The 27,376-nt window shown below is 54.0% G+C and overlaps 4 protein-coding genes across 5 annotated transcripts; 2 read left to right on the top strand and 2 right to left on the bottom strand.

The window, feature by feature from the left end:
- The first annotated feature begins 37 nt into the window (after positions 1 to 37).
- On the top strand, positions 38 to 2,386 carry ATP5MC1 (ATP synthase membrane subunit c locus 1). 2 transcript variants are annotated; one of them, XM_080633608.1, is made up of 5 exons: positions 38 to 163; positions 557 to 605; positions 1,149 to 1,226; positions 1,474 to 1,649; positions 2,195 to 2,386. In XM_080633608.1, the coding sequence occupies exons 1-5, from the start codon at positions 75 to 77 to the stop codon at positions 2,307 to 2,309; spliced, it is 507 nt and encodes a 168-aa protein (XP_080489734.1). In that variant the 5' UTR covers positions 38 to 74; the 3' UTR covers positions 2,310 to 2,386. The 2 variants fall into 2 exon arrangements, with proteins under 2 accessions (XP_080489734.1, XP_080489735.1); XM_080633609.1 differs by lacking the exon at positions 38 to 163 and adding an exon at positions 174 to 203.
- Positions 2,387 to 3,537: 1,151 nt separating this feature from the next.
- UBE2Z (ubiquitin conjugating enzyme E2 Z) lies at positions 3,538 to 14,195 on the top strand. Its single transcript, XM_080633602.1, has 7 exons — positions 3,538 to 3,944; positions 5,584 to 5,656; positions 7,360 to 7,547; positions 9,335 to 9,446; positions 10,031 to 10,143; positions 10,650 to 10,740; positions 11,825 to 14,195. The coding sequence occupies exons 1-7, from the start codon at positions 3,628 to 3,630 to the stop codon at positions 11,993 to 11,995; spliced, it is 1,065 nt and encodes a 354-aa protein (XP_080489728.1). The 5' UTR covers positions 3,538 to 3,627; the 3' UTR covers positions 11,996 to 14,195.
- Positions 14,196 to 14,511: 316 nt separating this feature from the next.
- SNF8 (SNF8 subunit of ESCRT-II) lies at positions 14,512 to 18,175 on the bottom strand. Its single transcript, XM_080633607.1, has 8 exons — positions 18,111 to 18,175; positions 17,717 to 17,767; positions 17,182 to 17,320; positions 16,776 to 16,880; positions 16,084 to 16,156; positions 15,396 to 15,537; positions 15,160 to 15,234; positions 14,512 to 14,760 (listed from the first exon to the last, which is right to left on the bottom strand). The coding sequence occupies exons 1-8, from the start codon at positions 18,162 to 18,164 to the stop codon at positions 14,623 to 14,625; spliced, it is 777 nt and encodes a 258-aa protein (XP_080489733.1). The 5' UTR covers positions 18,165 to 18,175; the 3' UTR covers positions 14,512 to 14,622.
- Positions 18,176 to 19,437: 1,262 nt separating this feature from the next.
- Positions 19,438 to 23,287, bottom strand: GIP (gastric inhibitory polypeptide; the record flags this gene model as incomplete). Its single annotated transcript, XM_080633266.1, has 4 exons — positions 19,438 to 19,528; positions 21,625 to 21,756; positions 22,081 to 22,227; positions 23,214 to 23,287. 4 exons carry the CDS (start codon positions 23,285 to 23,287, stop codon positions 19,438 to 19,440), a joined length of 444 nt encoding a protein of 147 aa, XP_080489392.1.
- Positions 23,288 to 27,376: the final 4,089 nt, after the last annotated feature.

The following is a 27,376-nucleotide window of genomic DNA, read 5'->3' as shown; positions in this document are numbered from 1 at the left end:
ATAGCGGCACTGCCCTCCGGCCCTATCCCGCTGTCCCGGATGCATAGTGGGCGGTGCTTTCGCGGTCACAGCCAATGAGGAGCGCGGATGTTGTCCCAGCATGCTGCGCGCCGTGCGCGGCGGCAGCCAATGAGCGCGGAGGACGCGGGAGGGACACGGCAAGGTGAGCAGCCGCCGCCGCAGCCCCGGGTGCGCCCGTGCAGGTCGGGCCGGCTCGGGGCCGGGGCCTGGGGCTCCCGCACCCGCTGGGCCAGCACCGGCCGTGCTGGGGCCTTCGGTGCGGGGCGGAGAGCGGCGGGGTCTGCGCTGTCCCTGCGGCTCGGGCGGGTTTAGCCGGAGTTGGGAGGGGGCTTCGGCTGCGTCGGGGGCAGCGGAGCCGTGAAGCGCCGGCTCTGCCCTAGGGGGGCCCAGGCGGGGGTTAGCGGGCGGGGGTGTCCGTAGGGCCAGCTTCAGGTGCTCAGCGGATGTGCTGTGTGGCAGCCCCGGGGGAAGGGGGGGTGGCCGGGAGCAGCGTTCCTGGTTCCTCTTAGTTCCCGTTCTTCTTTACTTGTATTAGGTTAAGCAAAATGCAGGCTCCTCTGGCTCTCCTCGGCTCCCCGGCGGTGGTAAGTGGCCTTTCTGCAGGGGGGTGTTCCATTTAGAGGGGATGCGCGGGTGTGAGCGTTCCTGTGCGATGTCCCGTGGAGAGCAGTGCCCCGGCTGCCCTCAGCCGAGGGGGGACCCGTGGGTTTAACAAGGAGGGAAACAAGGTGACCTCTGGTGACCGGAGGGTGATGCCATCCATCCTGGTGGACACGCAGTGAGCTGTAGCCCAGGGGCTTCCCAGGGAGAAGGAGCAGAGCTGCTCAACCACCTCTTTCTTCTGAGGTGTGAGCTGGGAAGTCAACACGTGCAGCTGCAGTACCAACCGAAGGGCTGTGGCAGATGACACTTGCCCTGCTGCAGCGTGTGTCTGGGGTAGTTCTGCTCATGGACTTGTTCCAGCTGGTTAAGAGGAATGCCCAATGTTTCCATTTCCCTTTGCTTTTTAGTCTTGTGGGATGGTTTGAGACCATCTAAGACTGTTCTTCATGACATAGCTGCTCTTTCCTGAGGGGTGGTGTGGACACATCCAGTGATGGGAGCTCCTTGTCTGTGTTTCGCTGCAGTTCCGGTGCTGTTCCAGGGCTCTGGCCAGACCAGTTTCTGTGTCTGTTTTCAGCAGGCCTGAGCTTCAGACTCTACAGGTGAGTCTCTCAGTGGGTAAATCAGGTCCTGGAGGCCTGTGGTACTCCATGGCTCCTCCTGCAGTGAAGGAGTCAGTTTGTGCATCCGGAGAGTGGCCAATAAGGGGATGTAGCTCCTAGCCCGGATTGGGGATGGCTTTGCAAGCGTGGCTGCTTTTGCTCTGCCTTCAAGAGCGATCATGTTTGAATGAACCTTTCCATGCGATGAGAAGTGTCATGAGTGTGTGTGTTCTCCTGCCTCCCGCAGCCACCCGGTGTGTGTCCCCCGCCGCTTGCCCGCCGTGACTTCCAGACCAGCGCTGCTTCCCGGGATATCGACACTGCCGCCAAGTTCATCGGTGCCGGGGCTGCCACGGTCGGGGTGGCTGGTTCAGGAGCAGGGATTGGGACGGTGTTTGGCAGCTTGATCATTGGCTATGCCAGGTGAGAAGGAGAACCAGGCTGGCTTGAAGTGAACCCCTTCTTCCAGCACTAAATCCAAAGCTATTCCAGCTTTCTCTGGAATACGTATCCAGCTCTGCGTGTGTTTAAGCAGGTTAACTGAAGCAGTTCTTGGAATAGAAAATGGTCATTATCATCCATTGTGCTATTAAAATAAGAGAAAGAAAGCACCTGAGTTGTTTGAATCCACCTCATAATTCCTTATAAATGGTGCAGCTGCTCTGTGGAGCTCTGCCTGCCTCCAGAGGAAGCACAGCACTCGGAGCTGTTGCATGGTACCACCAGGGTGGGTGGCCCTGGCCTTTGGCCTTCAGCATGCCTGTACCACTGAAGCTAGGGGGAAACCACGGCTTTCTTGTTCCAGCCACTCTGCCATAAGGTGGTTTGTGCTCCAGAATCTGTTGCTTATGTGATACAATCCTGGTTTTCTGTGACACAGGCTCTGATTTGGGCTTGTTTTCCTCATTGTGGATCCCTTTTTGTTTCCCTTCTCTCTCTGCTTTGTTCCCCTTGGTACTGATGCTCAGGAACCCATCCCTCAAGCAGCAGCTTTTCTCCTACGCCATCCTGGGCTTTGCCCTGTCCGAGGCCATGGGGCTCTTCTGTTTGATGGTGGCATTCCTGATCCTCTTCGCTATGTGACAACTTGTGGTCCTGGCTGTGGCTTCCATCACTCTGCGGTTCGAGCCTGCTTCCATCCCAGCGCTCCAGACTGACGAGTAAAGAAAAGATTTCTCTAAATAAACTGGTGCCTGTGTTTGATTTTTCCTTATGATCCTTTCCAGCCATGGGGAAGTCCTTGGCTGAGTTGATGAATTGCTTGGAGAGGGCAATATCCCAGCTGTGGAGTCGCCCACTGGTAAAGCAGGAAGGGAACATGGAATGATACTGAGAGGGGAGGAACGCTGATGTGAAGTAACCTGGGTGAGAGCAGATGTCCTTGCACAGCTCAGAGCCATTCACACATCCTAGGACCATGCCTGGTTTGGGTTGGGAGGGATGTTAAAGCTCATCCAGTTCCAACCCCCCTGCAGGGACACCTTCCACTACCCCAGTACCTCACAACCCCAATGAGCATTGCCCTTGCAAAGCCAATGCTTGTGGGTGAGCTGACCAAGGGGGGTTCCATGTGCTCTTCGAAATGTCCTGTGTCACGAAAGACAGAACACGGAGAGGTGAAGGGTGCGCGGGAGCGGTGCTGGTGTTTGCAGGGCTGTGTTAGCAGTGTCTATGCGGGGCTGCACTGCCACATCCCCTCCTGGCACACAGGAGAGCTGGCGTCAAGGTCATGGCCCTCCTCAAGGCACCGCTTTACACCCAGGACCCTGCTGGGTGGTTCCCCTGCAGCACAGGGGAGGGGGAACCTGAACACCCCCCCCGGGCTTTGTACTGAGCACTGGGGGAGCCTGGGTCCTTACCTGAGTTACTGCAGGTGCTCTGCGTGCTCCGAGCCTCTGGAGCTGGGATCTCCATGGGGATGCTCAATGGGAACAGTGCGGGGAAGGGGCCTGACCTGGAGCCTCCTTGAGCCCTCTTGGGGAGAGCAGAAGGAACTCGAGGACAACTTAAGGGTTGAAACAGAGATCCCTCTGTCTGTGGCCGTGCCGAACCGCTGCATCCCCGCAGGTTAACCCGTGCTGTACCGGGTCCCCCACAGCCGCTCCCAAAAAGGCCGTTTTCCACCCCAAAAAGCCCCAAACTCGTGCTTCCGCTGCCTCCCCGCCGGGAGACCCCCGCCGCAGCAGAGGGCGCGCTACTCCTTGCGGAAAGCTCTACCGTCTATGGTAGAGGCGCTCTGGCACCGGAGGACGGCTCTATGATGGCGAGGGGCGGGGTGTGAGGGGGGTGGCGCCGCTCTGGCCGGCGGTCGGTGGTGGAGGCGCGCGGCGGGCGCCGCTCTGGCCGGCGGACTCGGTGGTGCGGAGTCCCGGAAGCGGCGTTCGCCGAGGCCGGGCGCGGAATGGCGGAGAGTCCGGCGGCCGAGGAGGCGGCCCCGGCCCCGGCCGCGGTGCTGCCGGCGGCGGCGGGCAGCGGCGGGGCCTCGGCCGGCGGCGCGGGCGGCCCCGGTGTCTTCATCCCCGCCGAGCTGTGGGCGGCGGCGGGGTTCGGCGCTGCCACAACGGGCCCTGTCGCCGCCCCGGGGAGCGGCGGGGCCCCCATCGCGGCGGCGGCCGCGGGGGCCGCGCTTCTCACGCACTCCGCCTTCTGGGACCCTACGGTTAGCGGCGACTGGGACAGCGAGCGGCCCAGCGCGGCCTGCCTGCTGCGGATCAAACGGTGAGAGCCTCCGGGCCCCGGGGCTCCTGGTAGGGCCGGGGAGGGCCGCGACCCCCGGTGTGTCGGGGAGGGACACAGTGGGGTCATCCCCGGAACCCTCCCGGCGGTAACTGCCCACTGGGCCTCACCGGCCCCGCACCGGCGGCCTTGGGGAGCTGGGAGCAGGCCCCGGTCTCTGCCGTTATCCCGCGGCTCTCTGGGGCAGCCCCCGTTCCATCGAGCCCCAGGATGCTCCTTGTCCCGGTAGCTGGGTGAGGATGGAGCCTCCCACCTCGCCCTGCCCAGACCGCGCATCCGGGGGCTCCTTCTCCTTCCCTGCCCGCTGCTGAGGGCCGCTGGGCGGCAGAGCTCAGTGCATGGCTCCAGTCCCGCCTCCGGGATCGGCTCGGAGGTGCTGTTAGCGGGGAGGAGAGCTCCCCAGTCCCTATCAACACAAGGTGTTTGTGCTAAACCTGCCCTTAGCAGTGCTCCTGCCTGCCGGGCCCACCCGTTTGGCTGCCCTGCCTCTTTGCTTGGCGTAGTTAAACCCGGTGCGTCGAGAGCCGCCGCTAGAACAAGCAGCATAGAACCATAGAACAGTTAGGGCTGGAAAGGACCTGAAGAGCCTCCAGTTCCATCCCCTGCCATGGGCAGGGACGCCTCCCACTAAACCAGGTCACCCAAGGCTGTGCTCATCCTGGCCTTGAGCACGGCCAGGGATTGTTGGAGTGCTGGCGCTGGTTCAACGAGTCCTTCCTCTTCCTTTGGAGCAAGGATCCCTGCCTCCAGGCTCTTGCTCATCCTTGTTCTGGAGCTCCTATAATGCCTTCCAAAGGCAGCAGCGGACAGTGGGGCGGTTTCCAATGCAAATACCCTGTAACGGTGGCAGGAAGGGGAGGCTCCCCCCTTGCTCTCCCTTGTTCTCACCTGGAAACCTTTCCAAGCTCTGGTTGCTTCCCCAATGGGAAGGTCGAGTGGGAGCTTGCTCCGGAGCTCGGTAGAGCTCTGATTCTGGGGGGATGATGGGGGTGATGAAGGTGATGGGTGATTGTGAACGGAGCAGAGCTGTAGGGGATTCATTGTTCTTCACGTCGCTTGGTCTGAGCTCCTAGAGGGACAAAGCCATGGGGATGAAGCTCTGTGTGTGTGCATGTGCATCCAAACTGCTCCTGAGCCCACTGTCACATGAAACCCCTGTTTCTCAAAGGCTGTTGAATCATGGCGTGTTTGGGGACACCAAATGACAGGGGGTAGGAAAGGGATCCTGTAAATAGAGGGAAAGCAAAGGGGGGGAAAAGTCTTCCTTTAACCAACAAACCTCCCCTTGGAGCACTGCTTTAGGGGAGGTTACGGGTGAGGTGGTGGGTGCTGAGCTGAACAGGAGGCAGCCGTTAGTCAGGGTGCGCTTGGTCTGGTGCCTTCCACGTTGCCCCATTGGAATGCTGCTTGTGCTCGGGACATTCCTCAGCTCGGTTCGAGGGCCGACCTGAAGAAGCTCAGCCAGAAACCAGGCAGGGGCCAAAGAGCAATTCCTGCCTCTCTGCAGGTTTCCATCTTCAAAGTGCATCCCTTTGCATCCCTGTCATCCAGAGCGTTCAGGGCCTCGAGGGCTGATGAAAGCCAAGGGAGATCTTGCCTAATTCCTGTTTCCTTTCCTCAGGGATATCATGTCCATTTACAAGGAGCCGCCCCCGGGAATGTTTGTTGTGCCTGATCCCCAGGACATGACCAAGGTAAGAGAAGATTTGGAGCTGGTTCAGCTTTGCCCTTCTCTGTACGCTGCTGTCGATGCCTGCTCTAAGGGGTTGCCCGCATGGAGCGTTCCCTTAATATATTGAGAGGAGTCAGGGTGAGTCTCACAGGAGCATAATGAGGCTTCAGTCTTCCTGGTGACATTGAGGTGGGCTGGATTTAAAATGGGAGGAGGCTCTCAAGGAAACTGTGGAGAGATCCCATCAGAGGGACCTGAGGAGCTTCCACGGATAGAGCCAGCTCTGCTTTAGTGGCCCTGTGAACCAGTGGGGTGCTGCTCCAGCTCATTTCATCCTATTGATGCTATAAAACAGTCAATAGAGCAGCTGAAGGAAGAGGGAGCTCCGTGGAAGGCTCTTGGCCATGGAGGGCTTCTCAGAGAAGCTGGGAATGAGAAACATCCCCCAGCACCAGGCAGTGCTGAAGCATCCCTGACCCGCCTGTGGAGATGTTGAAGTGTGCGAGCTGGCAGCGATGTGTCCCTGGGCCCTGTCCTGCTGGGGTCCCACGGGTACCAGCTCTGCCCTGTGCAGCCTCTCCCATCGCATCTCCCTGCAGCAGAGCTGCTCTCCAGGGGTACAGGCACGGCTACGGCCTCTCCTGCCCTGGTTCTTCCCATCCTGGCTCTGGCCTTTTCCAGGAGTGTCAGTTCCCAGTGATTCCAGCAGTGAGTGGGGAGGCAGAGGTTGCTCAAACGGGGTTCCTGATCCCGTGTATCTCTTGGCTGGTGCTGCCCCTTCTCCAGGCAGTGTCGCCTGCTCTGGCTGTGCTGGTTGTGTGCATGTGGGGGGGGTGGCTTTGCTTTTCCTCTGCTGCACACAAAGGGGTTCCCCCAAATTCCTCCCATGGAAGCATCCGCCTGACTTGGGGCCCTTTGGGTTTGGAGGCAGCACCAAGGGAGTGTCTGTGCAGAGCCAGCTCCTCCTTACGCTGCCTTCGCTCCCAGTGTGCAGCAGGATGTGCCCAAACGGCCTTCAGCAGAGGTGTGGGTTTGTAGGACACCAGCCCTGGGGCTTCCAGCTGAAACCCTGGCGAGGTGGGAGCATCATGGAAGGAGGCTGCTTGGATCACTTGGGGAAGAAGCTTCCTTAATAGCCTGAAGGGAGTAGAGAGTTCCTGCTGTGCTATTGGGATCTCTGCGGGTAATTAGCATGGAGAGAATAGGGTCTTAATTTTGGATCCTGGCAGAGGAAATGCACTGATTGGCTTTAAGAAGACCAAATGAGCATGAGAGCATCAAATTGAGGAATGCTGTCGTTTTGGCAGGAATTCTGGTGGTGGGGGGGGTGGTTCTACCTCTGTTCTAAACCGAGTGAAATTCCTTTTCCTGCATATTTGCAATCTGGAAGCACCTGGACTGGGATTCAGCCTGGTTTGGACAGCCTGGAGGTGGCTGGGAAGCAGCTCTTGTGGCCTCTGGCCAAGCCTCCCCATTGGAAACCTGCTTTGCACATGGAGCGCGGCAGAGGGGAGGGAAGCGCGCAGCAGCCGGGAGGAGAAGGGAAGCAGAGGGAAGGAGGGAGGGGGAAGCGTGGCCTGCACATGGCCTGTGCTTGTGGAAGATGCTGCCTCCCTGCGTGCTGCTGCCGGGGTGGAGGTTTCTCGCCTTTGGTTGCCTTTGTGGAGGATTGGATGGTGCTGCTCAGTGTCGAAGTGGTGCGCAAGACGGGCTTTTGTTTTCCAGATTCATGCATTGATCACAGGCCCATTTGACACGCCTTATGAAGGGGGTTTCTTCTTGTTCCTGTTTCGCTGTCCTCCAGATTATCCCATCCACCCACCAAGGGTCAAACTGATGACAACGGGAAATAACACAGTGAGGTTTAACCCCAACTTCTACCGCAATGGGAAAGTCTGCCTGAGTATTCTAGGGTAAGAGGAGCCTTCGGCTGTTTTGATGGGAAGGCAGGAGGTGGCTGTGGGCTCTGCTCTGCCTCGCGCATCCTTCTCAGCGCGTTGTGCCCTTGTCTCGCCCCAGATGCGTGCTTGGATGCACCTTTCTGCTTCTGTGGAGTTGTGTGCGGAATCGGAGCTGTGAAGCAGCACCAGTCCCTCTACTGAGTCTTAACTTGTCTTTAAAAGCACTTGAGAAGGGAGCAGGGGAAGCACAAAGCTCCGGGGATGCTGCTGTTTTCCTCCTGCTTCCCCTTGCAAAGCCTCGGACCAAGCCCTGCTTTTGCGCTTTGCAGCCTGGTCTTTAATGCTGGTTGAATGAAGGGGTTTGTGGGTTTAATTTCCTCTCTCTGTGTGGGTTTCAAAGAAAGAAATAAATAGAATTAAAAGCCAAGAACTTCCTTGAGAGCCATTTGACTGCTCTGGGCTTCCACCTACACGTAGTATGTGGGGCTGAGCAGTGGGTGTAATGATTTACAAGCACGGCTCCCGTGCTGCCTGTTCAAACAGGCTCCACTGCTGCCAGTGCTGGTTATTCACCTGCTTGAGTTTCAAACACAGACCAAATGGCTCTTGCAGCTCTGGCAGAGGATCCCTGGCTGTGGTGGGGAATTCCCAACCCCAGCCAGGAAAGAAAGGCTTTTGCTGAGCCTCTGGACTGGTGCAGCTGGGCTGTGCCTGGTTCCTTCTGCTGCAGAGAGGTAGGAACAGCAGCCAGGTGAGGAAGGGGCAGTGATGGCTTCACCTTCTCTAAGGTGGGATGGTTTCAGCAGGGCCGGGCAGGTACCACTTACACCAGAGCCTGAGTAGCTGATATCTTCAGGTGATAGATGCTGGTTGAGGGCTGCGTGGTGCTGGGAAACATCTTCCTCAGTAGAGGAGGCTCCCTGATGCAATGAGCTGGATGCCAGTGCCTGCAGGGCACTGAGATGTGGAGGGCACACGTGTATCTTGGGGGTCTGAATGCTCCCACACAAGCTGCCTTCTTGCTCGTGCAGTTGTAGCCCCCCCAGCGTGGAAGCTGAAGGAATAAGTTCAAACTTATTGAAGAGTGAACAAAAAGCCTCAGCCTTAGCAGGAATGGGAAGCACAGAGGGAACTGCAAATGAAAGGATTTAGGAGGATCCTATGTGGGTCAGCACATCCTTGGTCAGCTCACAGGGAGACAGGTCTGTATTTGGAACTAGGATATTAAGGGCAAGCAGCAGAGCAGCTTTTTCTGCTTACGCTGTTCTGTGCAAAGGAGTTTTGCTGCCCCGTGTGTATGAAGCGGGCACCTTATTCCCATAGCGGAGCATCCATGAGTGCTTTTGATGGGTGTCCTTGTGCTGTTTGGTGCAGGCTCCACAAGTGGGTGTCTTCTTTGAGTCTGAGAATGAGATTTCAGTGCTGGAAAGTTGGTGGGTTTGACTCCTGGGAGTGTTGCTCCAGGCTGCTGGGTCAGACGATAGCCACACGTTCCCTGTGGAATGCTTGCAAATACTGCTTTTCCTCATGTGTGATGCAGTGCAGTGAGGTTCACCAGCCCCTCCTGCCTCACTCAGGCTAAAGTACTCCTTTAGTTGAGAGAATAAATCACTTGGACCCTGAAACCTTCCTCCATGCCCAGTGCTTTCTGTATCTGCAGCAGCTCTTCCTCTTCCTGTCGCATTCCTGTGAGGGACAGCCCTGGTTTCCCAAGCTTTCTGCTCTGTGGTACTTGGAGGGATGGTGCTTATGGAGCCAGTCCTGCCTCCTTAATGCTACTTTTCTGTTTTGATGCCCAGCACTTGGACCGGGCCTGCCTGGAGCCCAGCGCAGTGCATCTCCTCAGTCCTCATCTCCATCCAGTCTCTGATGACTGAGAACCCTTATCACAACGAGCCCGGCTTTGAGCAGGTGAGAGTGGGAGGTGGCTCAGCCCTGGCTTTGCAGCTCCTGGGCTCTTCCCCCCTACACCTTGCCTGGGGGGGGGGGGGGGGGGTGGCAAATCCCAGTCTGGGAATGGGGACAAAAATAGGTTATGTTGCTTGGCTCTTCTCCAGCTTGCTCTGCCTCCAGTCAGAGCTTGAGGGGGAGTTGGAAGGCAGCTCTGAAGCAGAGGCTGCTTGGCTCTCCTGTGTGTAAGGTAACTGAAGAACATGAGGCATCCGAGAAGTTGCCGGGGAGATGGGAGGGCTCTTCATTTCTCTGCTACATGACTCCTGAAATGGCTTCCATGGGCTGTCAGGCAGGCACTACACTGCTCAGCTTTCCATGCTCTCCAGCATCTTGGACACAGGCAGGTTTCTGGGCTGCCTCCATCAGTTGATCTCTGGAGACGTGTAAAATCTTGCCAGCTTTTCACTTGCGGTGTAAATGAGCTCAGCACACAAAGAGCAGACAGAACCATTGTGGGTTCATGCACTGGGGAGACTCATCGGTGGGGGGATGAAGGAGCCATTGCCATTGTGTGGATTCAGTGGCCCAAACTCTGTTTCCAGGAGAGACACCCTGGGGACAGCAAGAACTACAACGAGTGCATTCGGCACGAGACCATCCGAGTAGCAGTGTGTGACATGCTGGAGGGAAAGTGTCCCTGTCCTGAGCCGCTACGGTATGGAAGAGAGGCATGGAGGGAGCCTAAGACAGTGGGTGTGGGAAGCAGGATAAACTTCTCTGGGATTCCTGGGATCCTGAGAGTTGCTTCTGAGGAGAGCAAGTCTTTAACTCTGCCCGCTCCAGCAGAGTCATGGCTGCATCTACGTGGTACCCAGGGGCTGAGCACTGACAAAGGCCGTGTCACTGGGGACAATGGCTGCATCCTCACACTTGTGTTGGGGAATAAATGTGCCTTGTCTTACGGAGGGGGAAAAACCCCCTCAGAGGGAGGGGAGCACAGCTGCTGGGGGAGCACGTGCAGCCTCTCTTCAGCGGCAGTGATGCTGTGGTTCATTTCACCCTGTGTCCTGCCTCGCTGTACCCTGGCAGTTGCCTGGGACACCCTGTGCGGGTGTCCGTGCTGACTGCACAGAGTGGAGTTCAGTGGGGTGGGGTGGCCCTGGATGATGTGACTGTTGGAACCCTGTCATTTTGTGGTGTTTGCTCTCTCCTTGCATTCAGGGGTGTGATGGAGAAATCCTTCATGGAATACTACGACTTCTATGAAGGGGTGTGTAAAGAGAGACTTTATCTGCAAGGACAGACAATGCAGGTGAGTGGCAGATGATTTTCTTGTTGATAACACACTGCCTTAGGTAAGGCTGCGTACTTAGAGGCAAAGAACAATGTGTAGCACCTCGAGTACCTGGGTCTGCTCTGTGAAATGCCTGTTCCAACTTTGAACCAGCCATGAACCTGAGACCCGAGGCGTTCCTGTGGGCATCCCCAGACTCAGAGTACACGTTCAGGGTTCCCAAGGCTGAGTGCTGGACCTCAGAGCCTCTCCAGGCAGGCAGGTTCTTCTTTCAGCAGTGGAACCAGTACGTGCAGTTTGCTTTCATGTGGATTTGGTGTTAAGCAGTGAGGACACGTGTAGGTTATCCAGTGCTGGTGGCTCCTGAACTCCACTGCGGTACTTCCCTCTTGCTAACTGGTAGTTTCTCATCTTCTGAGGTTTCTTTGCCCATGCAGCAGATAGGAACATTTCTCTGATGCCTCTTGTTCTGTCAGGTACCATTGCAAGTGGCTGACTGAGCTAAAGCTACTAGAGGAGGAAAGAGGTGGAGGAATAATGACAGCACGGCAGACACATGTAGACAGGTTGAATACAGGAGCTTGCTGCTGCAGGAAAGTAGACTTTATAGATTGCCCAGCTATTTGCATGTGAACAGACGTGTCTCCCTCCCTCATCCGCCACCTCTTGTCTGACTCATTGAGAAAATCCACTTGCAAGAAAGGATGGAGGTGGTTGATTTAATGCTCTCGTGTCTCGGAGCCCTTTTTTCCTGTCAGTGCCATCACTGGCTGTAATTCAGAAATGGAAAGCGCTCCCAAAGCAGGAGAGTTCATGTCTGGAGTGAGAAGTTTCCATAAGGAAGGTGTGTGCCTGCCGTACAGCTGCTTACGGGACTGATCTAAACGCCACGCAGTGAAGTTTGGTGACATGAGAGGGTCGTCAGGTGTGGCCCACTCTTGTTTCTTCTTCATGGAGCTGGGGCTCAGTTGCTTTCTCCGGGGTTTATGAAGATGATGGCGTCGTGCTCAGCTCCCAGAGGTGGTGAGGGATTTCTCCTTTCTGCCTCTTGCAGGAAGGATGCTGCTCCACGTTAACGGGCTTCTCTCTGCTTTTCTTCCAGGACCCTTTTGGTGAGAAACGAGGCCACTTTGACTATCAGTCCCTATTGGTGCGTTTGCAAGGAATTCGGCAGAAGGTGCACGAGAAACACCAGCAGGAGAACACAGAAATAGACTCTGAGAGCAGCTCCTCCGAGACAGAGACGGACACTCAGGGCTGCCCTAAAGCTTAGAGCTGCGGTAACGGTGGAGAGGCCAAGCCATGGGGATGTTCTGTCTTCACACTCGAGAGTACCCCTGACAGACTTGACAACCAAACCAAGGCCAGAGCGGAGAAAACTGTGGGGTATCTTCAGTCTCCTTTTACTGCTCTGGTGGAGAACGCTGAATGAGAAGACTTCACGCTAGACAAAGCCAAGCTTGTGACAGGCTACTTGTAAAGGTACTTACTATGCTAGGAAGCCAGAGCATGTGGCATCAGGTTCTTTTTTGGAAACACCTCCACTGGTTGTTTAATTCTTCTTCTTCTTCTTAGTTTTTTTTGCTCTCCATTTGATTAAAGAATGAGATCCAGACTGCAAATCCTCTTCACAGCTTTTCTGTTCCTAGACAGTGAGCCCTGCCCTGGGGCCGTGCTGACCGTGGAGCGGGAGCTGTGGGAGTGCTTTGATGAGTCCAGAGTATGCCAGGGCCTGTGCGCCTTGTGCGCAGGCAAAACCCTGTTGTGCAGGTTGGGAGCCTCTCTGCTCCGTGGAGCCCCAGCCACCTGATGTCTTTCTTCTAGACACTGTTGTAGACAGACCAAAGATAAAGAGCAGTGGTGGAATCTGGGCACCTTTCTGAAAGCTTTACTCAAGCCCCGGGTGACTTCATCCACTGAGACTTCAGGTGCAGAGGGGCCGATGGAAAGTGGAAACTGCAAGGATCCATCTGTTGAGTGCATGTGTGTTCATCCTGGTGTTTTGGGGAAGGGAGGGTGAGGAAATCATTGCTCAGAGATGGGAGGAGCACTTAAGAAGAAGTCCAGTTTGTCTGTTGCTTTCTAAGGTGTTGATTTGCATTTAGCTCTCTAGAGATGCTGTGTCCTTCACTGGAGTACTCTGCCTCCCACCTCTAGTCAGTGTCATGGTTTTTCTTCCTCCCTTCTTCCTCCTGCCACCACTGCCCTGCTGCTACTTTGATCCATGCTAGGGTAAGGGGCAATTCCAGCCGAAGAAGCTGCTTTGTCAGAGGCCTGCGCCTTGTTACTGACAAATCCCTTTGCCAAACCTGGCCGAGCACAAGCCAGCCGAGTGTGTGAAGTTGAGCACTTCAGTGTATTTGACCATTTTAAAGAGCAGCTTTTTACCGTGAGTGAAGGCCACCCTCTTGGAGGGGGTCTGCTGGCTGCAAGTGCCATTACATCAAAGATGTATTCCCTGCATGGAGGTGAAATATCCACTGCTCCAGGTAAAGGAGCCTGGTGACCATGGATTGGAGCTCCATCTACTTCTCATTTGGTTGTTAATGGTTCATTTGATGGGAGCTTTGATAGAAAGCTAAGCACAAGGTTGCACATGGCCCTCTCCCGCTCTCCTTAAAACACCTTCCCACCAGCTGGGCCCTGTTCCAGACTCCTGATGGTGGTGGGAGAACCTCCAGTGGTCATCTTTGGTCTAAAAGCAGCGCAGAAAGAGGGTCCCAAAGACCCCTGTTGTGTTCTGTACAGAGAGGCAATGCCCCGTGTGCCACTGACTTCTCGGTCTCTGGTTTCTATAACCCTTGCAGAACTCGGAAGCCTGCACACTGCTGCTTCCGCAGCTCTGAGAGGTGACAACATTCCCGGATCCCTCAGGTGCCGCTTAACAACTTGGGAATCTTTATTTCCCTTTCGCAAGTGAACTCCCCTGGGTCATTGGCTTGATTTAGACTGAAACCCTGTCTTCCGCTGAGGGAAAGCTGAACTTCCACAGGACTCACTCAACCCATCCACCAGATGAGAGTCCATAAAGCGGCGTGCACCTCGAAACGAGGGCCCAGGGAGGCAGCGGGGTCTCCTGAGAGCCGTGTGCTACTTCACTGCCTCTCTAATGCCATTGTAAATGCCACGTTGTTTTTCACCATTCAGTAGCATTGTGGGTAGAGCTGCGGCTCTGCTGCCTTCCCAAGGCAGAGCTGGTCCTGAAATCTGTTTGTGATGCATGTGGCGTTACCATCCACCGATACAACAAGACAAGAAAATGCCTTATCGTGGACACTATTCACATACCTAGCATGTGGCTGTAAAAGAGAAGTATTAGTTTTATAGCTCTAATGTTGTCTGTCCTCCCATTTCTGAATGTTTCCATTTCAAAGTGACAATCCTCAACTGACTGCTTTAGGCAGAGATGTTTTAGCAACAGATTTTTAGACCTAATTGAGTTGAAAATATATGCACAAGAGTCACTCTAAGAGACCTGTTTATATACTATTGTACATAAGATCTTTTTTTTTTTGGTGCAATAAAGTTTGTTTTGGCAGAATCTAGACTGTGGTATTCCTTAGTGGAACAGCTCCTTGAGAGAGAGGACTACAGAGCAGCTTCTCAGCATCACTGCTGGCTCTCAGGAGTCTTTACCCAGGGTCCCATTTGTATTCTCCCAGACTGCAGTTGCCAGTAGCAGCTTAGAAAACCTCCCTCTTGCTGTGGCAGTCGGTTGTCTGTGATGGTAAGTGCCTTTCCACCCACAATGAGGAGGAAACGCAGAGGTAAGCAAGTGTGAATGCATCCTATTAAGCTTTTCAAGTCAGACACCTTTATTTCAAGTCCACTGTCCCTGTGTTGCAGGTGATATGCAAATAACCTCACAAGAACTATAGCCAGGCATGGAACACAGAGCAGTCAAGGTATTGCCTCCTTGGCTTCCTCTGGAGTGATTTCCTGAGAGTACAGCTCTGTAAAGAGAGCAGGCAGCCAGTACTGAGGTTCTCCTGCTGCCTGCGTGTCCAGCCAGGCCATTCCTTCCTTCAGCAAGTGTTCCTAAACAGAGAGAGCAGAAACCGTGAGTGAAACTCAACCAAATGGCTGAAAAGCTATTCACAATGGAGGCCTGACCCCACGTTTACTTCTAGGGTAAAGGAGGGTGTAGGATTTGGGCTCCAGTAGGCAGTTCAGACATCCAGCCATGTCCACTGTGCAGGACCTGAGCTAATGGGCCACGGTTTAATGGAGATGAGTGAAGCCACAGGAATCTCTGCAGCTTCTGAGGCTCTGCTCTCCTCAGTGTATGTTTATGCTGGGTGTAGTCTGCCTTGGCTCCACCACCCAGCTTTGGACCCCCTGTGCATTCCATGGTAAGACAGCCCCAGGCTGTGTCTGCTGTGGGAGCAGTCCCTCCACCCTGACACTGAGCTCCACAGTGCACAAGCCCATACCTACCAGCACTTGCTTTGCACGTTCCATCTCCCACTTCAGGCTGGACCTGATCTCACTGACTGTTACGTAGCCCTTTTTCTGAAATGAGAGGGGAAAACACCGTGTGTTTATAGTCAAGACAAGTCTGTGGTTCAGAAGAGTGGGGGCTCTTTTGCCTACAAGCCTGCTCTACAGGGCTGGCATGGAAGCAATAACGTTTTTTCAAGGAGGTTGTATTTTAAAGCCTCCTGGTTCAGTACCTCTGCCAGCTGCAGGACGACTGTGTGATCCATGTTCAATTCAGCTGGCACCGACTGGACCAGATACGTTCCACCAACAGGGATAACCCCAAAGCCATTCCCCAAGACCTTCAGTTTCTTGATTGCACGGAGGAGATCATCCCTGAGAAGCAGAGGTCAGTGCAAGGCTTTAAAGCAAGAGCCTCTCTCAAATACACACACTGTTCTGTGAATGAGGAAGACCTGACGTGCAGAAGCTCTGAGCTCCCTGGAACTTGCTGCAGTTTCAGGTAATTTCCATAAAGCCATTTACAATGAAGTTTGTGTATCAGCGCCTCCCTTCAGAGACACACTCGTAGCACCCAAGCTGCAAGTGCTAAACTTCAGCCTCAGTGATCACGGCGAGCTGTGTCCTGTCTGCTCCTGTAATGATGGGTGTCAGTCCCTTCCTTACAGACTGGCAGCAAGAGCTGGGTTTGCAGTGAACCAACTGTCCCCAGCTCAAGACAAGAGTCCTCTGCGCCTTAGGGCTCCCAGAGGAAACCCGCTGCTGCTTTCTGCAATGGTTAAGTTATTCAAAGTGGCTCCATTGCTCGAAGTCAGGTTTAGACTCCAATTAACAGCAGCACCTTTGAGTGCTGCTGGAATCAGTCACCCCCTTTTCATCCCAAATGCCACCCGATTCCCCTTCCCTGCAATACACACTCACTGGCTGACATCCTGAGCAAACTTCCCCCTTCCCTTCAGCACTTGCTGATGAAGTTCTTCCAGTGTTATCAGACCTAGGAGTCAACAGAAAGGGACAGGAAAGGGTTAGTGCACAGCAACACAACCCCTCCAGCAAGAGCAGTCAAGGGTCCTTTGTGTGCTTGCCACCGGCTCACCCCTGCTTTCCATTCTCCATGGGGCTGTTCATTGTCCCCAGCATCAAGTGCTGGGTGAGATAAGCCTTGAGTCACTTCTGTTCCCAGAACTAACATGCAGCAGTTGCTGTTGCCTTCTCTCACAGATGTATCAGACTCAAGTTTCAGCTGCCTTTGCTGTAGCCCATTCCTGGTCTCCAACTGCCCTTTTGGAGTGAAGAACATCTACTATCTTTTATTTAGGCACTTATGCCTGGTATTCCAACTCTTCTGGACACTGCTGTGATCCTTAAGAGGGAATCTTAATGCCAGGCTCAAAGCAGTAACTCACCAGCTTCGTACTCCTTCAAGCCTGTCACTGACTCCTGCTTCTTACCCAAAATACTGTGAGTTATGGTTTGGTACCTAAACAGGGCAGAGCTGCTTGATTGCTGTAGGAACCAATAAAGCTGGCTGATGGCTGTAGCTGTAACAAGGCTTTCTGGGGCCAACAAAGGCAAAATTGCCATCTCAGGATCTCCAAGAGCGAGGTCCTCACCTCCATTCCTGTGCTTCAGAGCCAAGCAAACTTCAATGATCTGCACGCCCAGCTCATAGTAAAAGTCTCCAACTCCCAGCATCTCGGACCAGAATCCTTTACCAGCTGTGAGGCAAGAAAAGGGGGAAAACCATCCTTCCTTAGTGGTGTGAAGCAGGCTGCTCACAAACCCTACTGCGAGGACTCAGGCCTATTAGTGAAGAGCCTCTGTTTTGGTTATCTCCATGTGTTTTCCCCCACCCCTTTAAGTAAACAGCTCCCAAAGGTGCATCCCATCAAATCACAAGCCCCAGGAATCAAAACACCTTCCTCAGGGCCACCTTCCCCCAGCTTCACTGTGAGCTCTTTACAGCATGAGAACAACGAGGCACATCTGCGAGTGTTAACCCCGGTGCCTGCTCCTCACATGCCAAAGGATCCACTCCAATGGTTGCACACATATCCTGGAACTGCACCCGGAACTCGGGGTTTTTCCGGATCTCTTGCTTGTGTTTGCTGGCAAACTCCTCGAGGTTGGTCTTGAACATGTCCAGCTGCTTCGACATCTGAAAGGGAACCGCAGGGAAGTGTTTCTGTCTTAACGCTCATTTAACGCAGTTCTTCCATCAGCCCCCACCAGGCACTAAGGGAGGCCTCAAGAAACAGGTCCCTGATGTGCTCCCTACCCGGTGCTGATGGCCTCAGAGGAAGGAACCAAGATAAAAGTCACTTGATGGAACCAGAGCTCTCCACATGCACGCTTTTAACACTGAACACAAACCAACGCCAGAGCACAGTGGAGACAAGACAAAGGGCTCTGCTGAAGCAGGAGCTTGACTCAGAAGAGGGCGAGAAACAGCCCTACAAGTCCCATCGTTGCCCATGCTGCTCATGGATAACGCTCCGGGTGCCAAAGCAGGGGGGGAATGAAGCTCTCGCTGCCAGGGCAAGGGGATCCTCACCTGGGCCAGTTGGTCTTCGGCCAGGACCGTCCCTCGCTCCTTGTACTTCGCCTGCAGGAGGAAAACGGGAGGATGGAGCCGGTGCTGAAGGACCCAGGGCCCAAGCCCGCAGCAGGTAACCCAAGGAAGCTGTAAGTGCCCCATCCCTGGCAGCGCTCAAGGCCGGGTTGGACACAGGGACTTGGACGGCCCGGCTGGGCGCTGCCAGCGGCCGGGAGAGCGGATATGGAGCGGGGAGCGCCCCGCCACAGGGCCGGAGGGGCCTGGTCCCCTCACACGGTACCTGCGGAGCTCGGCATCTCCCCCCGACCCCAGACCGGGGGTGTCCGGTGGGCCCCGGCCCCCCAAACAGGCCTGATCCGGACCCGTTACCCACGGCCCCGCCGCCCCTCACCTCCGCGAGCTTCTTCTTGGCGATGGCGCCCGCGCCCACCCCCCGCCGGTGCATCCCGCTCCCGCTGCCCGTCGCGCCGCGTCTGACGTCATCTCCTCGCGACGGGCGGTGCCGACGAACGGCAGCGCCCCCCCTCCCCCCCGCCTTCCTCGTCCTGGGCACCCATGGGTGCTCCCATCGTGTAACGGGGACCCCCCCCACCCGGTATCCCTGCCCCGGGGGCACTGAGGGGCTCGGGCGGAGGGGGGTGGTGGGGTTAGGGTGAAGGGGCCGTGGGGAGTGGGGGGAGAGGGCTTGTTTGGGGGGGTCCCTTTGTGGTGAGGGTGCCCCGAGCGGCACAGCCCTCACTGGAGGGGATTCAGCCGCCCCACAGGGGTATGGCCCTCACTGAGGGGGTTTCAGACCCCCCCGGCGTTGAGGAGCCCCATCTTGCATAAGGGTCACCCCCAAAGGGACCCAGGTCCCTGTCTGTGGGGCTGGGACCCCTCTGGGAGGGTCCCCTCTGTACGGGTGAGGAGGTGGGAGGGGGCTGCAGGCCCTGGGAGGCCAGGGCTTGGTTCCGCACAGGCCAGGCTGAATTCCACAGCCCAGCGATGCCAACGTCAGTGTTTGATCCATGGCCCAGCCGCGTGTTCCAAGCGCCTGCAATCCCATGGGCAGGCTGTCCCGGTGCTCCAGGTGAGGCAGCCGTAGGCCTGTTCACCACCCCACAAGGTGCGTTGTGGCTCTTGGGAGCCTGGCTTGGAAGGACGCTTATTTCTGTAGCCATTTAACAGTGTTTTGTACCCATCCCCAAACCAGGGCTCACGCAAGTGTTATTTCAGCTTCAAAGGAGACTCTTTATTGCTTGCATGAGCACAACAGACAAGATGCAACAGAAGAGAGTGAATGTAAGGGTTCTTCCTCCTCACGTGCCATGAGGGGATGGAGAGCGCTCCTCGGGATTACCCGGTCCTAACAAAGCAGAAGGGAGAGGGAACCACATGAGTTCCTATGGGATTGCACTGAACCCATTTGGTTCCTATAGGAAACAAGGCACAAGTTACTGCTTTCTCTACCAGCCGCCTCCCTCTGCTCCCTTGAAAAGCCATTTGGACAGCAAGGTGTGTATCAAAGTCAGTCTCTAATAGTAAGACAAGTAAGAGCTGCCTCTTATTTCTTGTATTCATGACTGGTTCATCCCTGTTTGTTCTTGTGAGCACCCAGTGGCCATCTAAGGCAATCCTTAACCCACTGACTGAGCAGTGCAACCAGCACCTCTGGGGACAAGGGCTGGAACAGGACCCGTAGGGATGCTTGTAACAATAGGAGTAGGTAGAGCAGCCACTCACATTGCCCTGCAGAGATCAGTGGACATCAGCCATGTCAGGAAGTCCTGATTCAGAGCATCCTTCAAACCTTCTGAACCTTCCAGAGAACTGCAAGAAATGAGCCAGGCCAGACAGAGGAGAGGCAGGGATTCAGACACCGTGTAAGAGCCTCTCACAGGGATGTTTTCCTTGTCTTCCAATGTCTTTGCCTCAGATAAACCCTCACAGGGCTTTAACCTCCTTTTGCCCCGGTGAGCTCCTTGCACTTGACACTGCCTTCCTTGCTCTTGGCACGTTTGGGCTGCCAAGGGAGGCGAGGAGGAGCAGCCCAGTGCCCCCCCTGCACCCCACCTCCTCCTGGAGCCAGCAGGCAGCAAAACAAAGGCAGAGCGTGGGGGAAGCAGCGTCTCTGCTCCAAACTCACAAAGGGAAGGCTTTGTTTCCAAGCAGCACTTTCCTCTCCAAGTCGTGGGGTTTATTTGCAATTAAGCAGATTAAGGGAGACACTAGGAAGCCGTTTTTGGTTTAATGAAGCTAATCAAGCTGATTAATCCCGAGCATCAAAGCGTTCCCTTCCCCCGCCCAGAACAGGTTAGACAAACATCTGTCAGGAGCAGTTTGGGGCGCGCGGATCCTGCTTTGGAGCAGGGGTCAGGCTCGGTGACCTCCCGAGATCCCTCAGAGCCCTCGTTTCTTTGTGTGCTTGCAGGATGAGGAGCAATGCTCGCGGGCTGATCTCCTCAGGGCCTGGCTTGGGCCACCTCTGTGAACCAGATGGGTGCGCGTTTCCCTGCCCTGGGTCATCCCCCGCACCCTGCTCCCTAAAGCATTTTCCATGCAACAAGCTGTTAAAGGCAACAAATCCTCCCCGGATTCCTGTCCTGGGGGCCTGCCCCGTGACTCCCTGCAGTTACAGATTCCATGGGTTTTGCCAGAGGACGCCAGGATTGTGCCTCAAGGATGCAGACTGCGTGCGGTGAGGGCTTTGCATTTCCCTTCTTGCCACCATTTTAGGCTTAAGCAACAGCAACCTGTTAGGTTTTGCAGAGCACCCTCCACGTGCAAGGAGAAATGTGTCCCTCCTTCCCTTGCTGGGGGCTCTCTTTAAGCACACCAAGTGCCTGAGAGCAGCTTTGCCTTTGGGCTCGTGTCTAATTTGCTGTTTGAACATTTGTGCCATGAGCTGAGGCTGGGGGAGGTGAAAGCGGCTCTTGACAGGCTGCGGATGTGCTGACACAGCACAAAGCCGAGATGCACAAGCGTGCTCTCAGCCAGATGGCTTAGGAGATGAAGGCACGAGCTGCAGCAGCACAGAGCTCCGTATGGACTGGGTTCCCTTGCGCAGAAGAACCTATTCTGAGCAAGCTCCTATCGCCATCGTTATTGTGACAGTAACCTTGTAGTGGTGATCTGGGGGAAGAACTGGTTTGTTTCCTTTTGAAGAGACAAACTGCTCAACACACTGAGTGTGTGAATGAGTTTCCATAGGAGCCCAGCCTGGTTTGGGTTGAAGGGACCTGAAAGCTCATCCAGTTCCAACCCCTGGACAGGGACACCTTCCACTAGAGCAGCTTGCTCCAAGCCCCATCCAACCTGGCCTTAGTTGTTCCCCCCCTCTCTCTTGGGTTGATTGATCTAAATCAAAATGTTCTGCAGAAATGTATCACTCAAGTCTCATTTTCATGGAGAACATCCTTGGAAAGAGCTTAGTTTGGGTTATACCAAAGAGCTCGGTTAGGGTTACACCAAAGAGCTTGGTTTGGGTTATACCAAAGAGCTCGATTAGGGTTACACCAAAGAGCTTGGTTTGGGTTACACCAAAGAGCTTGGTTCTGGCTTCTCTGTTCTGGTGCTGTTCGAGGAGCTGGTGCACTTCAGCCCTGCCAAAAAGCCAGGCTTTGACCTTACCAAAGTGCTGGGCTTTGGTGAGGCTGTTGCTGACATTTGCAAAACAACAGCCACAAAAAGTCCCCGATCTTAAATCTGTGATTTGGGACAAATGTGGAGGGTTTGGTCTTTGTGCTTTTTGGGAGGAGGAATTACAAACCCCTGACATTTCCTTTTGACATCAAAGTCCTTTTGTGTGCCCCGGCAACACCATTACCATTGATACCTGCCCCAGAGCATCCCTTCAGAAGTTACTCACTGGGACCCCTCACCCCCCCCCCGAGCACAGGCGTTCTCTTCCCAGCCTCCCGCCTCACCTCGGGCTTTTATTGCCTTTCAGGAGCCAGGAGAAGAAATCTTTGGCTTCCTGCGTGCCCAGCTCCAACCTTTGGCCACTCGCAGCGTCTCCTTGGGGCTCAGCTGCCCTCTTGTACGACTCGATCATGTTGCTGGAAAGGCGAAACGGGAGGAGATCAACCGGAGATGCCACAAGAGGGGGCCCAAATACTGCTTTTCCACAACTCCCAGCTCCCTCCCACTCCATCTACCAGCGGCGGTCTCGGACAGGGAGAGGGGTGGTTGTGCTGTGTGCCCACAGACCAGAACCATCTTTAGGGCTTGGAAAAATGAAAGCAAGAAGAAACCCAAGTCCCTATAGAATCATTGCTGCAGCCTACGAAATATAGCCTCGGCTCTGCACTCTTCTGGAGCCGTCAGTTGGCTGACGGCGGCTGCGAGTTTAGATCGTAGGAGCATTGGAAGTCTGCACTTACTCGCTTTTCTTCTCCCGTCTGGCTAGCAACCACTCCACAAAGTTCTTCTTCAGCATGTTATCCATCGTGCGGCTGTAGTCACTTGCCAGGGTGGCCTCGGAGTAGCGTCTCTGCAGTGGTCTGGTGTTGGGAGTCCCTATACTTACGCTGGGGTGAGAGCACAGAGGCAGTGAGTTAGGCACCGACAGGGAGCACCCACTACGGGAGCTCTGCTCGGGCTACGTGCGGTGGCCACGCGGTCCCTACATCAGCAAGGGTTGGTGATCCCTGTTCATCTCTCTTGGCACAGTGCCTATTCCTGCCCTGGGAAGGGGCTAGCATCCTCCTCATCCATTCTGCTGGCTGCTCCTGCAGTGGCAGCTCAGGTTTGGCAGCTTGGGAGGAGATGAGCTCTAGGTATTTGCTGATCGCCTGGAGTCAGCGTGGTTTGCCCTGCTGTATGATTCACAGGGAATTTGGCTCTGTGCTAAGGCACCAAGTGGGCTCAGGCTCCTTCCTTCAGGGACCTGCACACTGAGGACCAAGGAAGCCTGTTCCTGTGTCCTCAAGAGGTTCAGGTGTGGATGGCAGGAGACAAGAGCTGACCTTGAGACCAGCACAGACCTGGCAAGGGTTGACATAGGACTACTATGTGGGATTGCTGCAACTCCTGCTGCTCTAACAAGGATTCTTTTGGATCGCCTGGGGTGGTAGTTGGAAATTCCATAGCAGGAATCAGGGAAAGTCTCTCTTATATCCCTGCTGTATGAAACTGGTCATATTTTCAGAAGCTTCCAAATACTGGCTGCCCCAAGCCTCACTCATGTAAGATGATTACATCTTGTTTCTAGTTCTCAGCCAACCTTCTTCTCTTCCTGGTTTACTTCCAGCTTGTTCCTCCTAACCTAGAGCCATGAAATTTATAGGGAAAACTTTGGAGTTCCTGGCTCTGGCTCAAAGGTTCAGGCCTTTATTTTGATATCTCTCTTATCATTTGCTTATCTCTGTATGCTTGGCTGTCTCTATTATCTGACATCTACCTCAGGACTCATGTTCTCACCTACTTATCAGGATGCCAATGGAAAGAGTCCATTTGCCTCCAGTGAGGAGCTGGAAAAGGCTCAAAGACACCGTGAGCTTTCCAAAACACTTACCCCGAGACGGTCTCTTCCATCAAAACAAAGCCCAGCGAAGCGAGGAGCAGGGAGAGAACCTTGAAAGACATCATTTTCTCTGCTGGTTTCTCTGTTCAAAAGCAGAGGGGACACAGGGGATAAGTGACAGGATGCTGAACCCGGAGGGACGGGTGGTGCTGGGCACGTGCCTCTGCTTGTAAATGTGTCTCCTCAGTCCCTGTGCTTCAAGCAGCCTTCTCCATCCTACAAAGCCCTCTTCTGTCGTCCCCCGTAAAATTACTTTTTCAATGCCAATGCTCTTTCCCACCGTGGTGTCTTTTAATGTTGGTCCCCTATACTTTTATTGTAACCATCAAATTCATTGTGGGTTGCACATTCCTGGAGTCAAGGGCTTTGTCTTCCTCCGTGTTTACAAGCTGACCCTGTGGGTACCTCATTGTGCTTTAAGGGTCGATTCAAGCTTGAGTATGTGAACGGGAACGTATATTGGATCAGGCAATTCAGCAGCCATGGCATCCTGCTTATCCCACACTGCGGTTCTGCCGGATTTAGGAGCCTGATCTAATGCCTAGGAGGGTTTCTGCTGGGATGGATAAAGCTTTAGGTAGGGGCTGGAGCCAGAGTCGGTGAGTATCAGATAAGAAAAATATCCCATGGACAGCATCAGGATTGGATTCCAAGATTTATTAGTTTCAAGCTGTTCCTGATCCTCACATCCACAGTTCAGCTCCGTAGCCCTTGGACATTTGAGCTCTTTTAATTACTATTCCAGCCCTGCAAACTCCGTACAGAAATGGTTTTGATCTTGGCTCACAGATACGTTTTGTTGTTCCTCACCTCACTCTTTGTGATAGCTCTTTCTGGAAACAGCATTGCAAGGGAGAGCTGCCGTTAACAGGAATAGTTCAGCAACAAAAAGAGAAGGTCTGTATCAGGACTCAGGTATCCATCCTTCAGAAATGTATTCATACGTTGATAGAACTTTATTCCTCTAAGCTGTTATTTATGCTCTTAAACCAGCGCAATTCTTGTTTTGGACAGAATGTGCAAGTTTGGATGTTGTTTGGAATTGTGGCATTCTTTTCCTTCTGGGAAACTGTGACATCTTTTACTCATGTTTTCAGCCCTTCCTATAAAGAGAGAAAACCTCTCACTGTGCTCCATTCTCTCAGCTACAGCAAGTTCTGAGGAGTGCTCTTAAAAGCAAAGGTGTAAGACTGAACACTGGCAAAGTCTCTTAAAGCCATAAAAGACAAATCATTGCAGAGTGTGTTAACAGCAGAGTAAATCCCATTAGACAAAAAGCTGAGGAGTATTTTAAATGAGAAGGGGAAAAAAGGGATGATTCAATAACTGAGGTTTTCCCTTCTTACTTGCTTTTTATTTCTTCTCTTGGTGGTGGAACCGTGGGTATAAAGATGCATCTGAAAATAGGGAAGTTGTGCAAAAATACTGTGGTGCTGGAAGGTGATTATTGGTGATGCTGGGACAGCAGAATTGACCCCAAAAGGGAGGAAAAGCAGAATGCATTTGCAAAGAGTATTGACAAACCGTTTTGGGATTAATAGAGGACCCCTTTGCCTGGGTGGCACTGATCTGGAGCATGGAGTTTGCTGCGATACTTATGCTGCTTTGATCCTATAATTTGCCTTCTTCACAACTGGTGGGATCTTTACAACACAAAGGTCTTCCTATCCCCTATGCAATCCTGTCTGCATTGAAGGAAGCGTTGTCCCTATTTATCCATAGCTGGGAGGTCCCAAACAGCAACTAAGAACCAATTTCTCCTTATTTCCCTGTGTAGGTGCAGATCCCAGCCTGCTGCTTGCCATGGACTGACTATTCCTCTGAAATAACAGCATTTCCCTTTGCAACCCAACACATCCATTGCTGCAGAACCAAAGGTACAAGCTGCTCCTGCCCTGCTGCTGCCTGACACGCTCAAACACTGTTCACTCCCACAGCTACCTTAGGAAAGAAAACACATTCAGAAGAGAGACCGACACCGAGCTTCTTACCTTGCTCCGTCTCTGAAGCTGCCCGGAGGATCTCAGCTGGTTCTGGTGCTGAGGAGACCCTTCAGAGCTTTTATATACGTTCGCTGTGCAGGACCAAACCCACTTGCATGAGGTAAACAGGAAATCAAGCACCTAATCAATGTAATTCAAGCCCATTTAGAGCTGCTTCATTAAGTCTATTGACCTACAGAGCAGGAAAATAACCTTTTAAAATATGTTGACATTAATGGCAATTAAACATTACTATATCACAAAATCGAGAGCAAATATGGATTGGGTGTAATACATGTGGCATTAGTCTGAACCTTAATTCCATATAGCATCCCCTTTCCATGGCAAAAACCTCCTTAAGTTCTACTTTTTCCTTTGCCAGTGTAAGTGCTCTGTTAGAGAGTTCCAACCTGCTCCTCCTTTCCCTTAGAGGAGGAATAACTTTGCTAAACTCGATAGCTCCCATCATGGTTATATTTGTCACCATCGAGTCTGAGCATCCTGAGCAGCCCCTCATACAACCCCCCAAACACTGAAAACAGCATCTGTCCCCCAAAACATGTGCTCCGAGAGGGGAAAACTGGGAATGGAGAGTGGCAGACAGGAAACCAGTAGGAAACAGGGAGGCAGGAGGGTGGTGGCACAGCAGCAGCCTGTGTGGGGTGAAGGGCAGCAGCTGGACCTGAGCACCCACTGGGGCTTCTCCTGTCCTGAGTGAGTGATGGAGTGTTTCCCTACAGCTCTGCAGCTGCTGGGGACGTGGGTCAGTGAGGCCACCACCTCACCCTACCCTTGCACAGCTGGATCCAGGAAAGCAGATGTTCTGCAGATGTTAACTGTGCCATCAAAGTACAAGGGGTAAATCCCCTTCCATCAGCTCCGCTGTGACTATGTGCATGGTAAGATACCTCCTCGGTGCCTGACCTGCCCTGCTTCCCCGGGGTCTCTCTGGCAGAACTGGTTCCATTACATTTTAACATGGAAATCCTGCTCAGGGACTGGGTCTAGGATTCCCATCATACCCAGCCCCAACCTGAAGGAGCAGAGCAGGATGATGTTGGTGCCTGCCTAACCCCCAAGCTGAGCCGTGCTCTCACCACTGCTGGAGCTCAGCAGTGCCCATGGCTGTGAGGGCAGAGCTCGCTCCCATCCTTGCTCACTTCCCTGGAGCGCTCTGAACTCTGCAGGAGGTTATCCAAGTTACAACCCTCCCGTCGGGTCCACCAGCCTGATATTCTTCCCTCCTGTGGAGTTCAGCAGAGCTCCTCAGAGCAGGAACCCCCCCACACCTGGCTGTAGGAGGGATGCGTGTGTGTGCATCCTCCCCAGTTTGTGCTGGCTCAGCTACCCCGGGGATTTGTGTGGGTAAGAGCAGGATTTCGGGATGACAGCGCTGAGCAAGAAGCAGCCCTTCATGGAATTGCAGTAATCAGGGCAAAACTGAAGTGTCGGTGGTTTCGGCGTGGGAGAGGGTTTCGCTGTGCTGGCGCAGTGCCCTGGTGGATCTTGTCCTGAACACGTGCAGGAATCCAGCGCGATGAGGTCCTCGTCTCCACGTAAAGGCTCCATTTGGCACTTCCTTCCTGCAAGCGGTGGGGGTTTTCTGCTCTTCTGAGTAGTTCTGCAGGGACACGGTGTCAGACACGGGCTGCTTTCAACCTGGGTTCCTGCACCGTGAGTCTGCAGAGCGCAGAATGAGCCTCATCCGGCTCAGTCCAGCGTGGGCAGTGGCGAGCTCTTGCTGCCCTGTGGTTATACAACCAGCAAACAGTGTTGCATCTATATTGCATTAAGGTGAAGGCTCAGAAGGACATTATTAGTGTCGATTAGGAGTTTGGGGCTATTAGGGAGTAATTACTACTTTCACAGGAACTGTTTACCATGTGGCTTAGTCCCTTAGCTAGCAGCACAAGAACATGCCAGGGTCTCCACAAGCTTTTCCCCCATGCAGGAGCGTCGTGCCTGCTGTAATAAATGATGCACTATAATAGTTATATTATAGGAACCAATTTACACTCCTAGCACAGTTGCTAATCAATAAAATGGAATCATTTATCCCCATGTCTTTATTATATGTATTCTGGGTGCTTTGCTCCCAGCCAACTCAGATATCTTGTTTCTCCAAAGCGCAACCTATTTGTTTTCCTCTCATTAAGTGCCTCTGTAGGATAT

The sequence above is a fragment of the Psittacula echo genome, assembly GCF_963264785.1.
Source record: "Psittacula echo genome assembly, chromosome: 23".
Taxonomy (NCBI): Eukaryota; Metazoa; Chordata; class Aves; order Psittaciformes; family Psittacidae; genus Psittacula; species Psittacula echo.
The sequence above is the reverse complement of the archived record's forward strand: the minus strand, read 5'-3'. Positions and strand labels throughout refer to the sequence as shown.